The sequence below is a fragment of the Prionailurus viverrinus genome, chromosome D2 (assembly GCF_022837055.1).
Source record: "Prionailurus viverrinus isolate Anna chromosome D2, UM_Priviv_1.0, whole genome shotgun sequence".
Classification (NCBI taxonomy): domain Eukaryota; kingdom Metazoa; phylum Chordata; class Mammalia; order Carnivora; family Felidae; genus Prionailurus; species Prionailurus viverrinus.
Window position 1 is genome coordinate 87,280,382 of NC_062571.1, and position 20,006 is coordinate 87,300,387.

A 20,006-nucleotide genomic window follows, 5' to 3' on the forward strand; every position below is an offset into this window, starting at 1 on the left:
ACCTTCCGATTCATAGCTGGAGAAACTGAGGCCCAAGAGGACACCCGTTCAGGGTCACAGAGCTGGTGTAGGTTCAGCCTACCTCTGTCCAGTTCAGTCCAGGGCCCCTCCCCAACCCTGTAGCTGCCTACTCAAGAGCACCAGGAGGCAGGACAGCCATGGGGCCATCAAGTGGCCTCAGAGTATGGGGACAGAGGCTATTGGGGCCTAGAGGAAACACCTTCAGATTTATGCTCGGGTGACTGTGGGGAGACCATGGCAGTTCCTGCCAGTGGGTCGGAGGACATCCCTTCAGGTGGTCACAGTTGAGCATATGGGCACACTTCACATGCACCTTGTGACCCAAGACTGTGCCCCATGGAGCCTGAGCCCACAGATGCATTCCTGGAGCTCAGAGTGGCCTGGCACCTGAAGCAGGTGACAGGGACATCCTGGCCCCTGCTACGGTCACGGCCAGGACATACTCGTGCTGTGGCTGCTTGGCACAGTCCGCCTCCGAGAAGCTCGCAGCCTCCAGACTGGCTACGTGGGTGCCTGAACCCCAGACCTCGGCTTGCTCAAGAGTCGGGGCCCTTGGAGTTGAGCAGAGGCTGGCAGGGGCCGAGTGGATCCTCGCCCTCCCTGGTGGGCGGCATCACTCGCCACTGCTGTACCTGGAGCGCAGAGAGATGGGTCGCCCCGGGAAGGTGGAGCAGATGGCACCTGGCTGAGGTTGGGGCCTGGGGACGGGGTCACCTCCTGGCCAGGCTGCTCGCCCCATGGGACGCTGCAGGCCCTTCAGCCCCCGGCATAACCATGTCCTGGGAGGATCTCCCTGAAGCCCCTTGCTCAGCCTTCCCCGGTTCCTGTCTTGGGAGGAGGGCGTGCACGGGCGCCTGGCCAGCTTCCCTGAGAGCAGGGGTGTGAGGAGCGTCTGCCCAGCCCGGCTCCGTGCCGGGTCGGGGTCACTGTGACCCAAGGACACAGCTTGCTCTGCGCCTGTGGCACCTGGTCACTGCCCCCCCCCCCCCTTTGCTGACTGCTGCTGGGGTAGAGGATGGTGAGAGACCCCTGCCCTTGGGAGGGCTTTCTGAACAGACTGACCCTGAGTCAGGGGCGTTCCAGGCTGTAGGGGGCTGTCCTCCGGCTCAGTGATCCCAGCAGCCTCTGCCCTGCTCTGGTCTCTGCTTCCCCTCCGCACCCACGGCTGTCCCGCACACTGGGCCCCGCAGTGGGGACGGTCCAGCTCCTGCTCTGCCCCGGTGCTGCTGCAGGTGGGAGTCAGGGTCCGAGTGAGTGAAACGCCTGTAGCCTCCGAGGACGCTCGTTGGCCCCAAAGCCAGACTCGCCCAGAAGGAGCACCCAGGTGGCCCCGTGGGAAGAGGCATGAATACGCTGAGCAGAACAAGACAAAGAGCCAGGGAGGGGTGGACACCATTTCGTAGCCATGAGTGTCAGGTGTTCACCCCGCATGTCCGGGCGGTGTTTTAATAATAGTAACGCGGGATGCACATGCGGCAGCTGGCTTTCAACAAAGACGCGGACGGGAATGGCGGGGACACGTGTGTTGCCGCTGCCTGTGTTATGCTACCCCCCCACCCCCGCCTCTGCCTCAGCTGGCTACTTACAGTGTCCTGGTCACCAGCAGTGGAGGACACAGGGGACAGAATAGAGAAGCACCTCGGAGTCCCCAGGGTCAGGAGTAGAGGGGTTGAAGACCCCACGAGACCATTTCAGAAAAAGTGACCTTAGAGGTGACCCCAGTCCCCTGTGCTTCTCCATCAGTCCCACTCCTGGCACCCCTACTCACCCCACCAGGAACCCCAATTCACCCCTCCCCACCGGCTCCCCCAATCACCCCCTGCCTGCACCCCTCACAGCCCCCATTCACCCCCCTCCCGGCAGCCCCTACTTGGCACCCCCGTTCACCCCCACTCACCCCCCACTCAGCACCCCCATTCACCTCCCTCCTCGTACCCCCCACTGGGCACCCCCATCCCCCCCACCTCGCACCCCCATTCATCCCCCTCCTTGTACCCCCCCACCGGGCACCCCCATTCACCTCCTACCTTCACCCCCATTCACCCCCCACCCAGCACCCCCATTCACCTCCCTCATTGTACCCCCTACTGGTCACTCCCATTCACCCCCCCCGGGTACCCCCATCCCCCCCACCTGGCACCCCCCCATTCATCCTCCTCCTCATACCCCCCACTGGGCACCCCTATTCACCCCCACCCAGCACCCCCATTCACCTCCCTCCTCATACATCCTACTGGTCACTCCCATTCACCCCCCACTGGGCACCCCCATTCCCCCCACCTGGCACCCCCATTCATCCCCTTCCTCATACCCCCCCACCGGGCACCCCCATTCACCTACCCACACTGCACCCGGCACCCCCATTTGCCCCCCACCTCATTATTTCAGTCTGGGCACCTCTGAAAGCGCTGCCCCTGACTGCACACGTGTCTGCTTTGGGTGCAGAATCTGACCAACGAGGAGCAAGTGGTCGTCATACAAGCTAGGACGGTCCTGACCTTGGCCGAAAAGGTAACCATAGCACCCGTGTGGATGCTCTTGGGACAGGGCTGGGCCCCGCAGGCCTCTCTCTCTGTGCTCAGAGCTCAGAGAGGATGCGGTCCTTGGAGGAGGGGCTTCTGGGCTGGGGGTGGGGAGGCCGTTAACCCTGTCCACCTTGGGAGGTCTGGCAACACGCCAGTCAGACAGCGCTCACCACATGTGCATGCACATCACACATCTGCCAGACTTTGTGTCGAGGCCGACTCTGCCTCAGTTTCCTCCCCAAGGGCCAGGCAGTGTCGTGGGTCTGTGTGCCATTTGCTTTCTGTTCACCCCACCGGGACCCTCCTCTGGGTGCTGCCCGGCCCACCTGGGCCCCCACCCCCCCAGCCAGAGCCTGGCTGGCGGGCCGGCCGTCAGCACCCACTCCCGGGGCCTCCGGCAGGGAGGGGAGAGGGAGTCCCGGCAAGTCGGGCTCCGGGGGGCATGGGACTGGGGGAGAACGTCCTCCGGCTGAGCTCTCGGGTGTATCTTCCCGCCGAACCCCTACTAACGACCCTCCCCTCCCTTCCCTGGAGAAGTGGGGCACAGACTTCCTGGAGGCGAAGCGGGGGTGTCTGGACGCTGGGCACGCGGAGCGCACAGTGCCAACCCGACCCCCGCTCCTAGGCCGCCTGTGGAGCCTGGGGGGAGGTGGGATGGCTTTGGTGCCCGTGTGGCCACCGGAAAGGTCACCGTCACCTGCTCTTTCGGTTTGTGTCCAGTGGCTCCAGCAGATCGAAGAGACGGAGTCAGCCCTGCACCGAAAAATGGTTGACCTGGAGAGCGAGAAGGTTGGTGGGCGCCTTGCCTCGTGTCCGCAGCACGACGTCGCCAGGTGGGTGCCCGAGGCCGAGACACGGGTCCTCTTGTGTTTCAGGAGCTGTTCAGTAAGCAGAAGGGTTACCTTGATGAGGAGCTGGATTACAGGAAGCAGTCCTTGGACCAGGCTCACAGGGTAAGGGCCATTTGGCGGGGCGGGTGCAGATTTGGGGAGAAACGGGAGGAGTTGCTCACACGTCGGGTGCCACCGTGGGGTCACTCTCCGCACGTCTCCCTGTCAGTGAGGTCCGAGATGCCCCACTGCCTCGTCAGCACGTTGCCCTGTGAAGGCAGAACTCAAATGGATGTTTAAAATGAGTTGAAAACGTAGGATGCGTGGGAAGTAACGCTGCTACAAGTTAACTGATCACAGCTGCGTGTGAGGAGCCTCATTCTCTGGGGATCCCGGCTTGTGTGCCCCCGCTCCGAGAAGTGTGCGTGTGCCCCTGCTGTGAGAAGTGGGAGTGTGCCCCGCTCCGAGAAGTGTGCGTGTGCCCCTGCTGTGAGAAGTGGGAGTGTGCCCCTGCTGTGAGAAGTGTGCGTGTGCCCCTGCTGTGAGAAGTGTGCGTGTGCCCCGCTCCGAGAAGTGTGCGTGTGCCCCCGCTCCGAGAAGTGTGCGTGTGCCCCTGCTGTGAGAAGTGTGCGTGTGCCCCGCTCCGAGAAGTGTGCGTGTGCCCCTGCTGTGAGAAGTGGGAGTGTGCCCCGCTCCGAGAAGTGTGCGTGTGCCCCTGCTGTGAGAAGTGTGCGTGTGCCCCGCTCCGAGAAGTGTGCGTGTGCCCCCGCTCCGAGAAGTGTGCGTGTGCCCCAGCTGCGAGAAGTGTGCGTGTGCCCCCGCTCCAGGAAGTGTGCGTGTGTCCCTGCTGTGACAAGTTTGCGTGTGCCCCCGCTCTGAGAACAGTGTGTGTGCCCTTGCTGTGAGAAGTGTGAGTGTGCCCCGCTCCGAGAAGTGTGCGTGTGCCCTTGCTCCGAGAAGTGTGCGTGTGCCCCAGCTGCGAGAAGTGTGCGTGTGCCCCTGCTGTGAGAAGTGTGCGTGTGCCCCCGCTCCGAGAAGTGTGCGTGTGCCCCTGCTCCGAGAAGTGTGCGTGTGCCCCCGCTCTGAGAAGTGTGCGTGTGCCCCGCTCCAGGAAGTGTGCGTGTGCCCCCGCTCCAGGAAGTGTGCGTGTGTCCCTGCTGTGAGAAGTTTGCGTGTGCCCCTGCTCTGAGTGTGTGTGTGCCCCCACTCCAGGAAGTGTGCGTGTGCCCCTGCTCCGAGAAGTGTGCGTGTGCCCCCGCTCTGAGAAGCGTGCGTGTGCCCCACTCCAGGAAGTGTGCGCGTGCCCCCGCTCCAGGAAGTGTGCATGTGCCCCTGCTGTGAGAAGTGTGAGTGTGCCCCGCTCTGAGAAGTGTGTGTGTGCCCTTGCTCCGAGAAGTGTGCGTGTGCCCCTGCTGTGAGAAGTGTGCGTGTGCCCGCTCCAGGAAGTGTGCGCGTGCCCCCGCTCTGAGAAGTGTGCGCGTGCCCCTGCTCCAAGTATGCGTGTGCCCCTGCTCCAGGAAGTGTGCATTTCCCCTGCCTTTGCGCGTCGGCTGGCCCCGTGGAAGCAGGCGTCCCTGCTCGTGTGTCTGGAGGGTGTCCGCTTTGTGGCACCGAGACCAGGGAGTGCCTGCACACACCGCTCGGTCACCGGGACTCCGTCCTCGCTGACTCGGGTTTGAGAACCGGGATTCTCATGTGAGCCTCAGGCTGCCTTTGTTTCAAGAGGGCGAATCTGAATCAGGGACGGTCTGGCTGCTCCTCAGAGGCGCACTGCGGGGTGTCCCGGAGGTGGGAGGCTCCTGGGGCGCGAGCTTGTCCTTGGTGGCATCTGTTACCCACCCCTCAGGTCAGTGTCACCTTCAGCAGCGCTTCCAGACTGCGTGTGCCTTTCTCTCCCCTGGACCGGCTGTCCCTAAGGCCAGCGCATGTCATGGCCCCTGTTCAGGGAGAGCTGCCCGGTGGCCCGGGAGAGGTGGCCCGAGCATTGCCGAGGGGCCCGGAAGCGACCCTGCCGCTAGCGGACGCCTGAGGCCAGAGGCGTCCGTGCGGTAAACGGAGGCATTAGTTCCCGCCCCCTGGATTGTGAGGACGGCGAGGTAATTGTGTGCGGAGCGGGCATCGCCCAGCTTGGAATCTGGCAGCGTGATGTTTCTGTTCACCCATCAGGGTCCCTCGAGGCAGGGCAGAGGCTCTGCTGGGTGCCGATGGCGGTGACAGTGGCCCACTCACCAGACAGTCGCTGCGGGAGCAGCCGCGGAGGAGGTGGCAGAGGGAGGTGGCCTCAGAGAGCCGAGCTGGCGCTGATGGGCCATCCCAGAAATATGTGCCAGGGTCCATGTTTCCAGTCCACGGTGCCGGGTGGGAAGCATGCTCACAGTATATGGGGGGCAGCCGGACACCTCTGAGCCCCCTGCCGCCGATGCTCCCTGTGCTCTGGTCCTGCATCCCAGACACGTGCAGGGAGGGGACAGCTCAGCCCCAGGCCCCGGGCATTCCTCAGGATACAGCTCAGGAATAGGAATTGATTATATGTGACATCAGTGCAGAGAAGATAGGCCGGTGAACGTGATGTCGGAGAGTGGGCTGCATATCACACACACACACACACACACACACACACACACACGCGCGCGCACCTGCCCCTCAGAGGGTCGGGGAGCAGGGTGGCCTCTGCAGCCGCAGGGCTGTGTGATGTGATTGGGGCTGGGGGGCCGTCCCCGGGGGAAGACCATTGGGGGGACACCCCTCCCCCGTGATGCCCCCTTCCTCCAGTTCCAATAGGAAGGACACACGTTTGCTGTCTCTTGTTTTCTTCACCTGCCATTCACGCCTGCACTTCCTGCTGGACGGTTAGTTTTATCTGCCATTCACGAAGCCCTGTTATGGAGGGCGGCACAGACCGGTCCCGGGGTGCCCTGTGGGTATCTGTCCGGGGTTTACACCCTCCCTGCTCTGTCTGTGGACACAGGGCCACGGCTGGGGTTTCGAAAGGGTAAAGACGGTCCGTGCCGTGTGATGACCGCCCTGGGGAAGCTGCACGGACCAGGCTGTTCCTGCGGGACGCTTGGGAGAGGCCGAGGGCCCAGGGGCAGTTTCCAGGTGGCCCATGGCTCAGGCTCACGTCTCTTGCCACCAGCTTTGTGCCAGGCCATTGTGATGCTAATTCTTAGCCCCACGCTCAGCTGCATTTATTTATTCTTTAAATGCTTGTGCTTATCTTAGCCGCCTAAGTTCTTTTGCTCTAAGAAGTGGTGGTTGATGGGGACTGTTGAGCTGCTTGTGACAGCTGGGGAGAGTTTATTCTGTGGTTGTCAAAAGCAATAAAATGTGAGGTCCAAAGGTTTTATTTATTTATTTTTTTTCATTTCCTAAAACGTCCACTAAGCCGAAAGGACTTTTCAGAATCATTTTGCCTGGTGAAATAGAACCCTTCATTTCTGAAGATGTTATGGCTTTGATAGGAAGAGGGGTTTCTGTAGTTGAAGAACTTGGTTTTTTCAAAGATCGTACCGGGAAAGTTTCCCGAGGAAAGAGCTTTGAGAGTACTCCAGATCAAATTGGTAAATCCTTAGGAATTGATAACAAGGTACGCATTTTGGCTGCTGAGTTACAGCAAAGAGATCATTTTGCATTGGTTCGTGGTTTCTGGGCATTGCATTGGACTTCTGGGAGGCGGCAGAGGGGTGAGCCCCACACCCCACGCGGCTCTCTCCTCGTCTTGTGTCCCCGCCCACGGCCGCTTCCCGGCCCACTCCGCCTGGGCCCCAGCCCGGCTCTCTCAGCCCTGGCCTGGGCGTCCGGGGCCTGGCTCTACGTGGCCTGTCAGCCTCTCTGCTTCTCTTGGGTGCTCTCACAGGTGGGGAGCCTATGGGATTATGGGTCCTTCCCCTGAAGTCTGCGGTGAGCGCTGTGGCCCCTAACTGTGAATAGCACATGTTTGGGGACCGTGGTCGCGGAGGGGTAGGGTGGCTTACGTGCTTGGGGACCAGGGGCAGGAGGGGCTCTCTATTCGAGCCCTCACAGGCAGGGTGAAGACTAGACTCCGGAGCAAGGCCCCTGCAGGGTCCAGGCCCCAGCTGTCCCCATGGGACCCTGTGCGAGTTGTGTGTCCCCACTTGTCTCACGATCTGGGGCTACTGAGGGCTGCAGCCTCGCGGAAGGCGTGGGCACCGGGTGGCTCTGCAGAGGCGGCGTCTTCAACCAGGTCCAGCAGTATGTACTGGGCACCATGGGTGCAGGGATTTTGGGGATTTATCATCTTGAGACTGGAGGTGATGCAGCCGGGAGGTGGGGACCGCGGCACACAGGGCCTCGAGGCTGAGTGGCGGTGAGGCCTTGTCTGAGGCGGCAGGGAGCAGCTGAGAGAAAGGGGTATTCTCACAGGGCTCAGGGGGCCAGAGTCTGAGAGCCCGGTGTCCCAGGGCCATGCTCCCTCCGAGGCTCCAGGGGAGGGTCCTTCCTGCCTCCTCCAGCTGCTGGGGGCTTCAGCGGTTCCCCCAGCCTCTGCCTCTGCCTTCACATGGCTTCTCCCCCGTGTCTTCTGTGACTGCCTCCAACTCCCCTCTCCTCACAAGGACACAATCCATTGGATGCCCGCCCCACCCCCCCAATCCAGCATGACCTCATCCTAACTTGAGTACAGCTGCCGAGACCCTATTTCCAAATGAGGCCACACTCACGGGGTTTGGGGATCAGGACTTGAACGTATCTCCTTGGGGACACGACGGACCCACCACAGGTGTCATTGAGGACCACAGAGTGGCCAGGCCTCAGAGAGAAGCTGGAAGTCAGGGACTTACTGTCGATTTTGTCCTTACATCAGTCAAACCCCTGTGAGCACTGCCCCTCTTCCTTCACTGGGGCTCATAAGCCCAGGGTTTGATGAAGGCCATGAGCGAAGGAAGAGGTCTTCCCTCTGTCATGCTCTCCCCCGACTCCCTAGGGGCTGTCATCCTACTCTGGTCTCAAATGTCTGCTCACCTGTGTTCCCTGATGTTGGCATGACATAAGAATTCTGCCACTGAAGTCTCAGTGCCCGTGTGAGCGGTAATTTAGAGGTGAACGCCCCTGGACGAATGACTCCTGGATTGTGTTTCCACGCTACAGAAGGTCATTGAAGCCAGTCCAGGGGAAATAGTCCCCTACGTGGGTGCTCTGGGGACGTTGTAACGCCGGGGGTCACGGGCTTCCCTGGCCCCCGTCAGGCCCAGGCAGCCCTTTGGGAAGAAGGCAAGACTAATGTCTGCCCTTCCGCCACCAGCACATCCTGGAGCTGGAAGCCATGCTATACGACGCCTTGCAGCAGGAGGCCGGGGCCAAAGTGGCCGAGATTCTGTCGCAGGAGGAGCGCGAGAAGCTCAAGGTGGCCGTGGAGCAGTGGAAGCGTCAGGTCATGAGCGAGCTGCGCGAGCGTGATGCCCAGATCCTGCGGGAGCGCATGGAGTTGCTGCAGCTGGCACAGCAGGTGCGCCTGCAGGTGGGGGTGGGGTGCCCGAAGAAGGGGGCTGCGCGCTTCATTCCCGAAGTCCCATGGCCACGCCCTCCCGCGGCGTGTTCTCCAATAGCCTCGTCTCCAACGGCCACGCCCTCCACGGTGTGCTGTCCAATAGCCACAACTCCAACAGCCACGCCCCCCAGGGCCACACCCTCACCCCAGTGGCCACATCACCAATGGCCGCGCCCTCCCATGGCCATACCCCCTGCAGTGTGCCTTCCAATAGCCACGTCTCCAACGGCCACGCCCTCCCGTGGCCACACCCACCACCCCAATGGCCACATCTCCAAAGGCCATCCCCGTCCGTGGCCATGCCCTCCCATGGCCAGGCACTTCACCGGGTGCTATCCAAGAGCCACATCTCCAACGGCCACGCCCTCCCATGGCCACCCCCCACCCCCCACCCCAATGGCCACATCGCCAACGGCCACGCCCTCCCACTGTAGGCCCTTGTGCCAGACTCCCTGTCCCGTCTGATCAGCCACCTGGGCTGTACCATCTGCTCCTGTGGGTAGCACATCCCTCTCTCTTGGGACCCCTGACTGTGAGGTCTCTACAATGACTCCTCCTTCGATGGTCAGGACCTGGTGAAGTTGTCTTCTGGGGAGCAGCAGCTCGTGTGTTGGGGGAAGCCCCTGGCTTCTAGCCTCTGGCACTTTGGGACCTCAAGCCAATCCGTAGGTCCATTTCTAACAGAAGGTGCAGGGCCCTGGCACTCTGGGCAGCCTTGGTGTAACGGACGTGCCTCTGCTCCCCTGTGTGCGCCCTTGGGGCCTGGAAGGGGGCTTTACGGGTGGGGTCTGTGTTCAAAGGCTCAACCTGTGAAGTCAGATAAACTAGTAAACCATGGTTTCCTGTGAATGTTGGTGGGTGACGTCTGACCAGAGGATCGTCAGCTACCAGAACAGTCTCTGCCACATTCAGGGTGGTCAGTGTGGCCATTACCTGTGGACCCCTCTTGCCCATCCGACAGGCTGTAGCCAGAGTTAGGCTGCTTGCAGGGTCCAGACACGGCATCCGGTTCCAGAGTGGACACGCAAATTTGCGTCCAGTCGGCCTGGTATACCACAGCGAAGACTGGGGCTTCGAGTACCGTGTCACCTTGTCGAGGAGACTCCTCCCTGGGACTGGCTTTGTGGCCTTGGTGCTGTTGCAGGGGCATCTGGGAAGGGCATGAATCGATTCCTGGGGCTTCCAGCGTTATGGTTTACGATCTGAAATCGTAGGGGGCCGGAAGACGTCACTCTTGTTGGAGCAGAGCCACCGACTAAGAATGGCTGTGTCCAAAAGGGAAACCGGGGGGAGCAAGGCTACTCCTCTGCCCGGACACGGCCTCCAGCAGTCCACGGACACAGGACAGACAGGCTCCCGGCCCCTCGCAGTAAATGAGTGCAAACCCCGAAAGGGTTTTTTCCGAGTCCTTGGTTTCCCAAATACGTGCTCTGATTACTGAAGATTTTCCCCTTCTTAACATTGCAGAGGATTAAAGAGTTAGAAGAGAGAATAGAAGGTCAGAAGAGGCAGATCAAGGAACTGGAGGAAAAGGTAAGACAGATGCACGTTCGGGGGCTTGTTCTGTTCACTGGGAACACAGACGGCTGACACGTGTCGTTAGCGTGCGCTCCGGGGGCTGAGGCGCGGTTGGACAGAAAGAGGCTCCAGGGCAGAGCTGGGAGCCCCGGCTCTGGGAACGCCCCCTCTGCAGTGACCCAGCCGTGCCACCTGGGAGGGGCCGTGTTGCTCACGGACTCCGTGTCCCCAGCCGTAGCAGTGGGAGCTGAGCCAGCGACCTAGGGTCCTTGTGGTGCTGGTGGCTGTGTGGAGTACGTGATGCCTCCACGTTTCCCAAGCGGTTGGTCTAAAACTCAAGTTCCTGCAGGACTGGATTTTCTCTTGGAAGCAGGGCCATCTGTCCAGTCCCAGTCTCTCGTTTCTGGTCCTTCGTGTCCTTGCTTCCAGGCTTAGGAACCTGAGGTCCCGGTGTGCAGTTGGTTTGGGGCCACGCAGCTTGGGGCCCCAGGGCGGACGGTCTGGCTCTTTTCCTGGACCCCCAGCCCTGCCAGGCGTGGGGTCACAGGCACTGTGTCCACTGTTGGTGACAGCCTGACTTGGCGGTCCCCAAATCAAGGTGTCTGGAGCGTGCCTGGAGAGGGCCCTGCCTCTTCCCGTGGCATCGCTTACTTTGGCGTAGTTCTTTTCCTGTGATTTAGGGATGTGTTAGCATCTCCGGGGTCACACTGACGTTTGGTTCTTGCAGTCGGTCCCGCCTGTGGGGTAGGTCTCCCTAAAATGGCCAGCTCCCCACTGAGCGCTCAGTGAGGTGGCCGGTGGGTCCACCTCCCTGCCTTGTCCTTTGTGGGGAAAGCAGGAGGTTGGCGCTCACACGGGAGCCCCACGGGCTGCACGTCCTCAGCCTCTGCCAGAGGAGGAGCCCGCAGAGGCCCCGTGACCGAGGGAGGGTGTGGCCCCTCCCAGTGGCAGCCCACCCCCCGGCCCCCCCCCCACCTCAGTGACAACGCCTGCCCCTTCCCTGGACACTTTACTGCCATCTGCCCAGTGGTCGTCACAGTAACGTGCGACCCTGCTGTGCCGGTGCCCCTGGACCGTGCAGGGTGGATGGCAGAGAGGTGCCCTGCAAACAGGGTTTGCTGCCACGTGGACGCTGACACTTAGGGAAGCTTCCAGCAGACCCCGGGGGTGCAGGGGCGCTGTGCTCAGGGCTCCAGCCTCACGGCGCGTGCAGCCTCTCCTCCAGAATAAACGTCGGTCTTCCCTTGTGTCTTAACGTGGGAGCGTTTGTCTGCATTAACCACTTGGGTGTTAAACACTGGGTGTGAATTCCTCTCGTGTGGTCCCAGAGGTTCTGGACCCTCCGCCAGACCTTCTCTTGTGTCTGCATTGGCTGTCCACCCACCCCCGCCCCAGTGAGGCCCCAGTGTGACATCGGTCCGGGTGGCTGGCCCTTTACCGTTACAGCGGGACCGCGACCAGAGTCTTATCGGGGCGCCGGGTTTGCCTGGCCCTTGGAGGGGCTCCACAGGACCCCCTCCTCGTGGTCAGCCAGCAAGGGGCCCACCGTCGGCCCCACGGAGGAAGAAGAGCCGGGGGGGGGGTGAAGGCGCTCGTGTGGGGCGCGTGGGGACACACTGTCCCTGTGGACCCAGGACGTCCTCACGGCCCCTCCCAGCGCCAGCCGCGCACGCAGGACAGCAGCGGGGTCTGCTCCTGTGCCCGGCGGACGGCGCGTCTTGTTCTGTCTGTGATCTCTGCGATCGCCGTCCTTTCTCGCCAGATGTCTACAAACTCTTTTTCTCTCTCTTCCCCTCCGTCTCTGCCCTCCCCCGTTCCTTTTCAGTTTCTATTTTTGTTCTTATTTTTCTCCTTAGCTTTCATTCTGTGGTCATAGCTCGCCTGGGCCCCCTGACGTGGTGAGTATGGCATCGGCTGGTCGTGGTGTGCGAGGGTCCCGCCTGCTCCCTGGGGGCCAGCAGGGCCCAGCCCTCCAGCTGCCTCCAAGGGTCGTTTCTCAGCCACCCGGCCGCCTTGAGAGCCCGGGCCGGGATTCAGGCTCTGGCGATGTCAGAGGGCTCGAGGGCACTGCCTGTCCTGAGCAGGAGGGAGAGTGAGGACCCCTCCTGGAGGGCCTCCCCCAGGAGGGGCCGCGTGCACGGCACCCCAGGTGGGCTCCTGCTCCCCGCTTGTGGCGTTGGCAGGAAGCAGTGCTGGGGAGCACGGTTGTCTCCTGTTTCCTGTCCTTTTCCCGTGGTACGGAGCATGAGATTGGGTTACACTGGACACTCGGCCACAAGTGCCCGGGATTCCGTGACACGAGGGTCTCATCCACGGACGTGAATGCGGTCATGCTCAGCTGTGGTGTCGTTACCGTGGCGTTAGACCAGGCCCACATACAAGGCCTGCCCGCTGCTTCCTTCCGACACAGAGGAGGACCGGAGGCAGCGCTGGCCTCGCCGACCCGTTCGGCCATCCCTGCCCTTCTGAGGGCATCCCCAGAGGCTCCCCCTGGGGCAGCCGCATCCTGTCCCCGTCCCCCATCCCGCCAGCCCCTTCCTGTCCAGAGGAGTCTCCCTGACGTGTGTCCTGCCCTTTCCTTGCAGCCCCCGGAGGAGCCAGACCCCTTTCCTCCAGCTGGACCAGAGAGCAGCCGGTGCCCGGGCCGCCAGACAAGACGCCCTGTCTCGTCCCCGAAGACCTGTGAGGATCTGGTCTCTGCGGACCCCGGCCCGTCAAGGAAGAGGGAGAAAGGGGCGCTCTGAGCACCTCTGCGTGGGCAGCTGTCCACTCTGTGAGCCAGAATTAGAACCAGTTCTTTGACTGGGGCTCCTCTGGAAGAGGCCTGGTCTTGGCTGCTGGACCCTGGGGTCTCTCCTCGGGGCGCAGCCTCCCTATCCCGGTGACAGGGATGCACGAGTTCCCTGCTGAGCAGGTGCAGAGAGCTGCTTCTGTGCAGAAGCGTCCGGCGCCCCGCGCTCCCACCTCACGGCCCCTTAATCGTGCGACACGCGTCTCAGATGAATGGACACAGGCACCCCACCACGTGACACCATGAAGCCTGCGGCCAAGAGGCGACCTTCATTCGGGGAGGCCCCAGACGGGTCAAGGAGGATGTTCCGAGGACGGTTTCCCCGTGCCATGTCAGGTGGCCTAGGAGGACTCGCTTGCCGGGGTCCTGAGCACCTACTGGCTGACGCACCCCTGCCTGTCACCCGTGGGAACAGCCGTGGCTGTCGCATGCACTGTGCCATGAACCCCCAGCCTCCTAGGCCTCCCTGAGCCTCGCAGAGGAGCGCGGTGGGACCGACCCGAGGGAGACTGAGGAGTGTGGTAGTGGGAGGTGGGACAAGAGAGGGCCCAGACCCACTGCAAAGGGGCCTGGCTTTCCTGGAACGCAGAACCCCGGACACTGTGGCCCTGGGCGCCCGGCGCCACCCCAGCCCGGAGGCCCCGGGCCGAGCGGGGCCGAAGCTGCGGTGCAGACCTCCGGCCTTCTCCCTCAAGGGCAGTGCCCACCGAGGGCAGCCATGCACCCGTGGTCCCGCAGATACGAGGAGGGAACCCGAAGCGCAGGTGGTGAGCAGGTAAGCGCAGCCATTTGTCCGTGGGAGGCGGGGTTCCCTGTTGCCCGTCCCTCCCCGTTTGGGGCCCTCGCGGGCACTGCCGTACCTCCTTCTGCTTGGTCCCGTGTGGTCCCGGCGGAGATGTGGGTTCGGTTTGCTGGGGCCTGCCCTGCTGTGGGAGCCCTGGGCGTCTGTCCCGGCCAGTGGAGACGGGGAGGGGTCTCTCCACCACCCCTGGACCACAGGGTGCTCCCTCAGCGTCCCTCAGTGTGGTGACCCCTGGGGGCTTCCTCGCCCAGACCCAGGACACTCCCCCCATGCATCCAAGTGTGTGCCACGGGGACATCCCTGAGTTCCAGGGTGGCCTCCTGCCCTGCCAGTGAAGGGTTGTCCAAATGTGCCCCAGCCCCCAAGGGTCTACTGGCCTGCCCCGGCCACCCCCACCTTCCTGCTGCCAGACGCTTCGGGAAAGGAAAGCTTCCTACTCCACCCTGCAGAGCAGCCCCCCCCCCCCCGCCCCCTGCAGGCTAGGAGGCTCATCCTCAGGGGGATCAGGCCCAGGCTGGGTGCTGCTGCACGGCTGAGCTCTCAGCCCCCAGGGGAGTTTCCTAAGTGAGGCCACTTATGTGAGGCGTGCTGAGCTGCTGGTGGAGGCTGGTGGGCCACACCCAGGACTGCTCGGTGAGCCCTCTCCCCATCGAGGCTCCTGCTCCTCAGGTGGTGGGGCTGCAGGGGGTTCCCCAGGATGTGCACTGCTGTGTAGGGAAGGGAGCAGAAGCGGAGGCAGAGGCCGGGGCTGTGGGAGGGGGAGCGTGTGAGGTCACCACCTGCTCATCCAGAAGGGGTCCAGCAGCATGGTCTTCATGTCATGGAGCACGTGTGGCACACGTTCCTTCAAAGGGGCACATAATGGCACGTGTGGGACCCCGGGGTCCTCCAGGGGTGCATGGGCACGGCCTCGGGCCCGGAGGGTCACTCTCAGGCTTGTTCCGGAACGGAGCAGGAGCCAGCCTGGTCCCAGTCCTGCTCCCGGGACGCCCCGAGGGCTTACGTGAGCTCCAACCCAAGCGTGCGCTTTGGGACCTGCAGTCCCTGGGGCTCGAGCCGCGGTTCACAGCTGGTGCGGAAGCCCTCAGGCTGAGCACATGGTGCTCAGGAAAGTGCTGAACACGCCGCCCTTGCCTTTGACTGCTTGGCGAGGACCGTGCACGATCACAGCCTTAATGGTCGCCCGTAGTGAGGTGACGGTGAATGCGTGCATTACAGCGGCACACGCCCCTCTGGAAACACGCTGTCCAGGGTCCCCGGAAATGCCCCACCCACATCCTTCCCCGTAGTGTGTCCCCGGTGAGCCAGCCAGTGGCTCTGTGGCCTGCCCTACGGTGTTCGCGGCAGGGTGGATCTGCCAGGCTTTGGAAGGACGCTCGGTGTCCCCAGAGCTGTGAGCGGGTCCTACCGGTAGGGAGGGCAGACACAGCTGCCTTCAGTGACCTCCAGGGCCTGGGCGGAGCTCCGGGTGCTCACCATGGGGCATCCTTAGCTCGGGGCTGGCCGGGGCTGGAGGCAGGGGACACACCACACGGCAGCCCCCTCGAGGGGGGGCAGACGGCCCTAAAGGTGTGCAGACACAGAGCCTGGAGAGAAGCAGACCTCCTCTCCGCCCCGTCGCCCAGCCTGGGCGTCAGGGAGGGAGTTCTGGAATGCTCGTCAAAGTGGGAAAATGTATGAGACGGGCCTCGGGCTGGGCTGTCACAGCAGGCAGGAACAGTAGGTCTGACATCCTGATGTCCCCTGAGAGGTGGCCCCTGACGGCCGAGGCAGCCGGAGGGGCTGGGGCCACAGTGTCACCCTGAGTTTGCCCAGCCGAGTGACACGATGCCCACGCATCATGCATCCTGGGTGACGTTAGCCTTTATCACCGGTGGACAGCACCTCCCAGGCCCTGCACCAAAGACGTGTTGTTCGTGCCCGGGGAACGCACTGGGGAGAGGCACCTGAGACCGCAAGGGTGCCGTTTCTCCGGAAGCTTCTGGGCACGGACTTTGGCGGCAGTCAGCGGGCCTCGCCGCAGCCGTAGGATGTCGCGGTGCTGCCGCGGGCTTCCTGTGCCCCGTTCCTGCTGTTTATTCCCGCTGTTCCCTTCTTTGCCCAGCGATCCGGGTCGGGATATTTATTCTGGGGGCTACAGGCCAGCGCCATCGCTGCTTATCTTCCTGCCGGGTGGTCCCGGCCGCTGAGCGCTCGTCCAGGCAGCTCCTGTGTCCTGTTGACGCGCCCCGTGTGCTGCTTGAGCACATGCCTTACTTTCTGCACATGCCTCTGTTTATTTCTGCACCCACCCACCACCTGTCTACCGTCTGTCATGTGTGAATGCATGTATGTACGTATGTATATGTTTGTCTTGTCCGTTTGTCCATCATCCATCCATCCATCCATCCATCTGTGTGCTTATCTATCATCTGCCTGTCTGTCCATCCGTCCATCCATCCACCATCTGTGTATCCATCAGCCATCCATCCGTCTGCCTATGTATGTATGTATCCCTCCATCCATCTGTTCATCTATCTGCTTATCTGTCCATCTATCGTCTATCTCTCCATCATCCATCCATCAGTCTGTCTATCACTCATCTATTTATCTATCATCAATCATTTATCACCTGTCTATTATAAAACCATGAGTTCATAATGATACCTCCAGTTCTAGGTTAACACTTCAACATCCATCCGGCCTCCCCGCATCATCTGTGACTCCTGTCTTTGGCTCTGGCTGTATACACTCGGTGTGCTCACTGGCTCAGCCCCAGCGTACACACGGAGTAGCTGCAGAATTGCTAACCTGTACAGCCTGTGAGAAACGGGTTGACCGACGAGGGTGCCTTTGTGCACAGCTCCCTGTCTCTGTAGCTTATACTATCCAGACAAAATAGTGTTTTCCCACATAACTTAGCCCTTTTCTTTCCCACCTCTTCCCCATAGGCCTGTGCCGTCCATTTGTCTGCGGTTAGTTCATGTGTCGCGGCTTGGGTTCCATTTGGGCTTCCCCACAGAGTGGTCTGTGTTTTATTTACACGCTGTAAAGGTCGCCGTGCTGTACAGATCTCTGGGCTTGGGCACGCACGTGTGCCCGCCACAATCCGATACGGGACGCTGCCACCAACCCTCAAACTCCCTCTTGTGCCCTCTGCATTCAACCCCCCCATCCCCAACCCCTCCACCTGTCACCCCCACCCCCACCCCACCCCTCGGCGTCGGACCTAAGAAAACTGCCTGATTCAAAATCACAAGCGTTTGCTCCCGTGTTTCCTTCTAGAATCTTGTGGCTCGGTGTCTGGCATCATACCCGGGACTGGTTCCAAGTCCGTTTTCACACACCGGGAAGGAACCGTCTGGGTCGAAGCACGAGTTTTGCCTGTGGTGTCCCACCCCCTGCTTCTCCCCTCCCCTCTTTTGGTCAAAATCCCTCTGCTTGTCTGGTCCAAGTCCTGCCCTGCGGTCAGCCCTGTCCTGGCTGGAGTGTCCTCCCCAGCTCCGAGTCACCTCACGCCAGGAGGCAGGGACAGTGTGCTGCTAGCTGCTGTCCCCGCACTGGCCGCAGCCCGCAGCCCGGTCCTCACTGGTTCCTGGGGCTGGGGGGCAGGCCTGACGTGCGTGACATTAGCTGTCAGCAGACCCGGATTTACAGCTGCCGGCGAGCAGCCTGGTGGCGGGTCCTTTATGCGCCGTGGCGTCCCCGGTGGCCCACGAAGGGTGATGGCGTCGTGCTGGAGAGGCTGCTTCTGTTCACAGCGAGCAGGAACCCTCGTGCGAAAATATCTGTAGTTTCTTTATTACAATTCAATGGAATTTTCTTCTTCATTCATGTGTATTGTTTTATTAATTAATTTACCTTTTATGGAGCAAAAGGTAGGCTATTTTCCCCTCATAGAAGGTTCACCCAAACGCGAGCAACTAGCTTTTCGAGTCTTTTCTTCCCAGGGGTGGAGGCTGGGTTCAGAGGATCGCTGTCCCCAGGCACCGCCTGTCCCGTCTTGGGGGCACCGAAGGGCCCTGCCCGGCACCTGCCTTGTTCCTGCAGGACCCCGCCCCCAGGGGCAGCCAGCCCTCCAGGGGGCTTCCTCGGCCTGGGCTCCCACCCCAGGTGGTGATGAGGAGGGGTCAGAGGCTGCGGTCAGACGTGTGCCTGTGTGATGGCAGGCGACAAGCCCGTGCAGCCTCCCACTCACGTGAAGCCACGGTGTTCGTGCCACGTTTGTGTGCACAGGAGCCAGCTTGGAGGCCGCTGCCAGTGCACAGAGCTGCGTTAGTCCCGACACTGGCCCCTGCCACACTCTTGCCCCTGGTCCGGGAGTGGCCCGGTAGCCATTCTGTTTGTCCTCTGACCTCTAACCGCGGACCCCCGACGCATCGCCAGCCCCTTTCCCCCGAGGTAACTGCCATCTGGGACCGGGGCAGCGTCCCTGTGCAGAGCTTTGTGGCAGACACGTGGGTTTCTGAAAGGTATGATTTTTGTTGTTTTGTAAGTCTTTGGAAAAGGAGGCATCACGTGTGCTTTTGGACGCGCTCTTTACCCTTGCTATCCTTGTGCTAAGATTCACCCCCGCTGTGTCTTGTGTGCGACTACTGGTGGGTGCTGGGACCTCTTCCTGGCACCTGACGCACTTCTGGTGGATGCTTGGGCCTTCTTTTGTGAAGCCCGTCAGTGTGCTGACGCAGGAGCTGCCTCGGGTGTCGCCGGGCCATCCGAACGCAGCTCAGCCTCGGGAGGCACGCGGGACTCTCCTCCGGTCACATCACGGCGTTCAGAGCACACTATTTGGCTCTTCGCTTAGAATTCTGTGTTTACCTTAGGGCCTAAGGTGTTCTCTAACTTTGCTAGATTTGCCCACAGCCTCAGGCAGAAATTGAATAGCTGGCTTGAAGCCAACGGTGTCCCCTCCCCCTTTTTATCGCTCTGTCGCCTCCTCCATTCTTTCCAGCCAGCGGCTCACGCCTGTGGCCAGCTGCCCGGTGATCCAAAAATGTCACCATCTCGGTGACAGCAGTGATGGATCTTCTCACTAGCGTGACCGTGAAGCCGTTAATAAGAGATGCCGCTATTAGAGAAGTCATAGTTAGAATCCCCTCCGGGGCTGTGAGAGCGGCTGCCTGTGACCCCATAAGAAGCAAACCCGAGAACCGCTGGAGCACAGGCAGAAAGCCCATGCGGTGCGTGAGTCCACGCACGTGCCTGTGCACTGAATGTGTGGTATGTGTGTGCATCTGGGCGTTTAGTAGTGTCTGTGTGTGTGCAGCCCTGTGCATTTGGGGGTGTGTGTGTGTGCAGCCCTGTGCATTTGGGTGTGTGTCTGGATGTCTGTGCATTTGGGTGTGTGGATGTCTGCATTTGGGGGGTTGTGTGTGTGCACGTGTGTGCATTTGGGTGTATGGATGTCTGTGCATGGGTGTATGTCTGGATGTCTGTGCATTTGGGGGTGTGTGTGTGTGTGTGCACGTGTGTGCATTTGGGTGTGTCTGGATGTCTGTGCATTTGGGGGTGTGTGTGCACGTGTGTGCATTTGGGTGTGTCTGGATGTCTGTGCATTTGGGGGTGTGTGTGCACGTGTGTGCATTTGGGTATGTCTGGATTCTGCATTTGGGGGTGTGTGTGTGCACGTGTGTACATTTGGGTGTGTCTGGATGTCTGCATTTGGGGGTGTGTGTGTGCACGTGTGTGCATTTGGGTGTGTGTCTGGATGTCTGTGCATTTGGGTGCGTGTGTGTGTGCACGTGTGTACATTTGGGTGTGTGGATGTCTATGCATTTGGGCGTGTGTGTGTGTGCACGTGTGTGCATTTGGGTGTGTGGATGTCTGCATTTGGGTGTGTGTGTGCACATGTATGCATTTGGGTGTGTGTCTGGATGTCTGTGCATTTGGGTGTGTGGATGTCTGCATTTGTGGGTGTGTGCATGTGTGTGCATTTGGGTGTGTCTGGATGTCTGCATTTGGGTGTGTGTGTGCACGTGTGTGCATTTGGGTGTGTGTCTGGATGTCTGTGCATTTGGGTGTGTGTGTGTGTGCA

General features: G+C 61.3%; 1 protein-coding gene across 14 annotated transcripts in view; it reads left to right on the plus strand.

Moving 5' to 3' along the window:
- The window catches only part of JAKMIP3 (Janus kinase and microtubule interacting protein 3), a 115,360-nt gene that overhangs the window by 86,856 nt on the left and 8,498 nt on the right, over positions 1 to 20,006 (plus strand). For 11 of the 14 annotated variants that reach the window (XM_047825124.1, XM_047825125.1, XM_047825132.1 and 8 more), the window contains 7 exons: positions 2,467 to 2,532; positions 3,267 to 3,335; positions 3,422 to 3,499; positions 8,637 to 8,840; positions 10,350 to 10,415; positions 12,257 to 12,298; positions 12,986 to 13,966. In XM_047825124.1, coding sequence (XP_047681080.1) covers positions 2,467 to 2,532; positions 3,267 to 3,335; positions 3,422 to 3,499; positions 8,637 to 8,840; positions 10,350 to 10,415; positions 12,257 to 12,298; positions 12,986 to 13,144 — 684 coding nt within the window. In that variant the 3' untranslated portion in view covers positions 13,145 to 13,966. The remainder of the gene's footprint in view (positions 1 to 2,466; positions 2,533 to 3,266; positions 3,336 to 3,421; positions 3,500 to 8,636; positions 8,841 to 10,349; positions 10,416 to 12,256; positions 12,299 to 12,985; positions 13,967 to 20,006) is intronic. The other 3 variants (XM_047825128.1, XM_047825129.1, XM_047825127.1) reach the window with 2 other exon arrangements.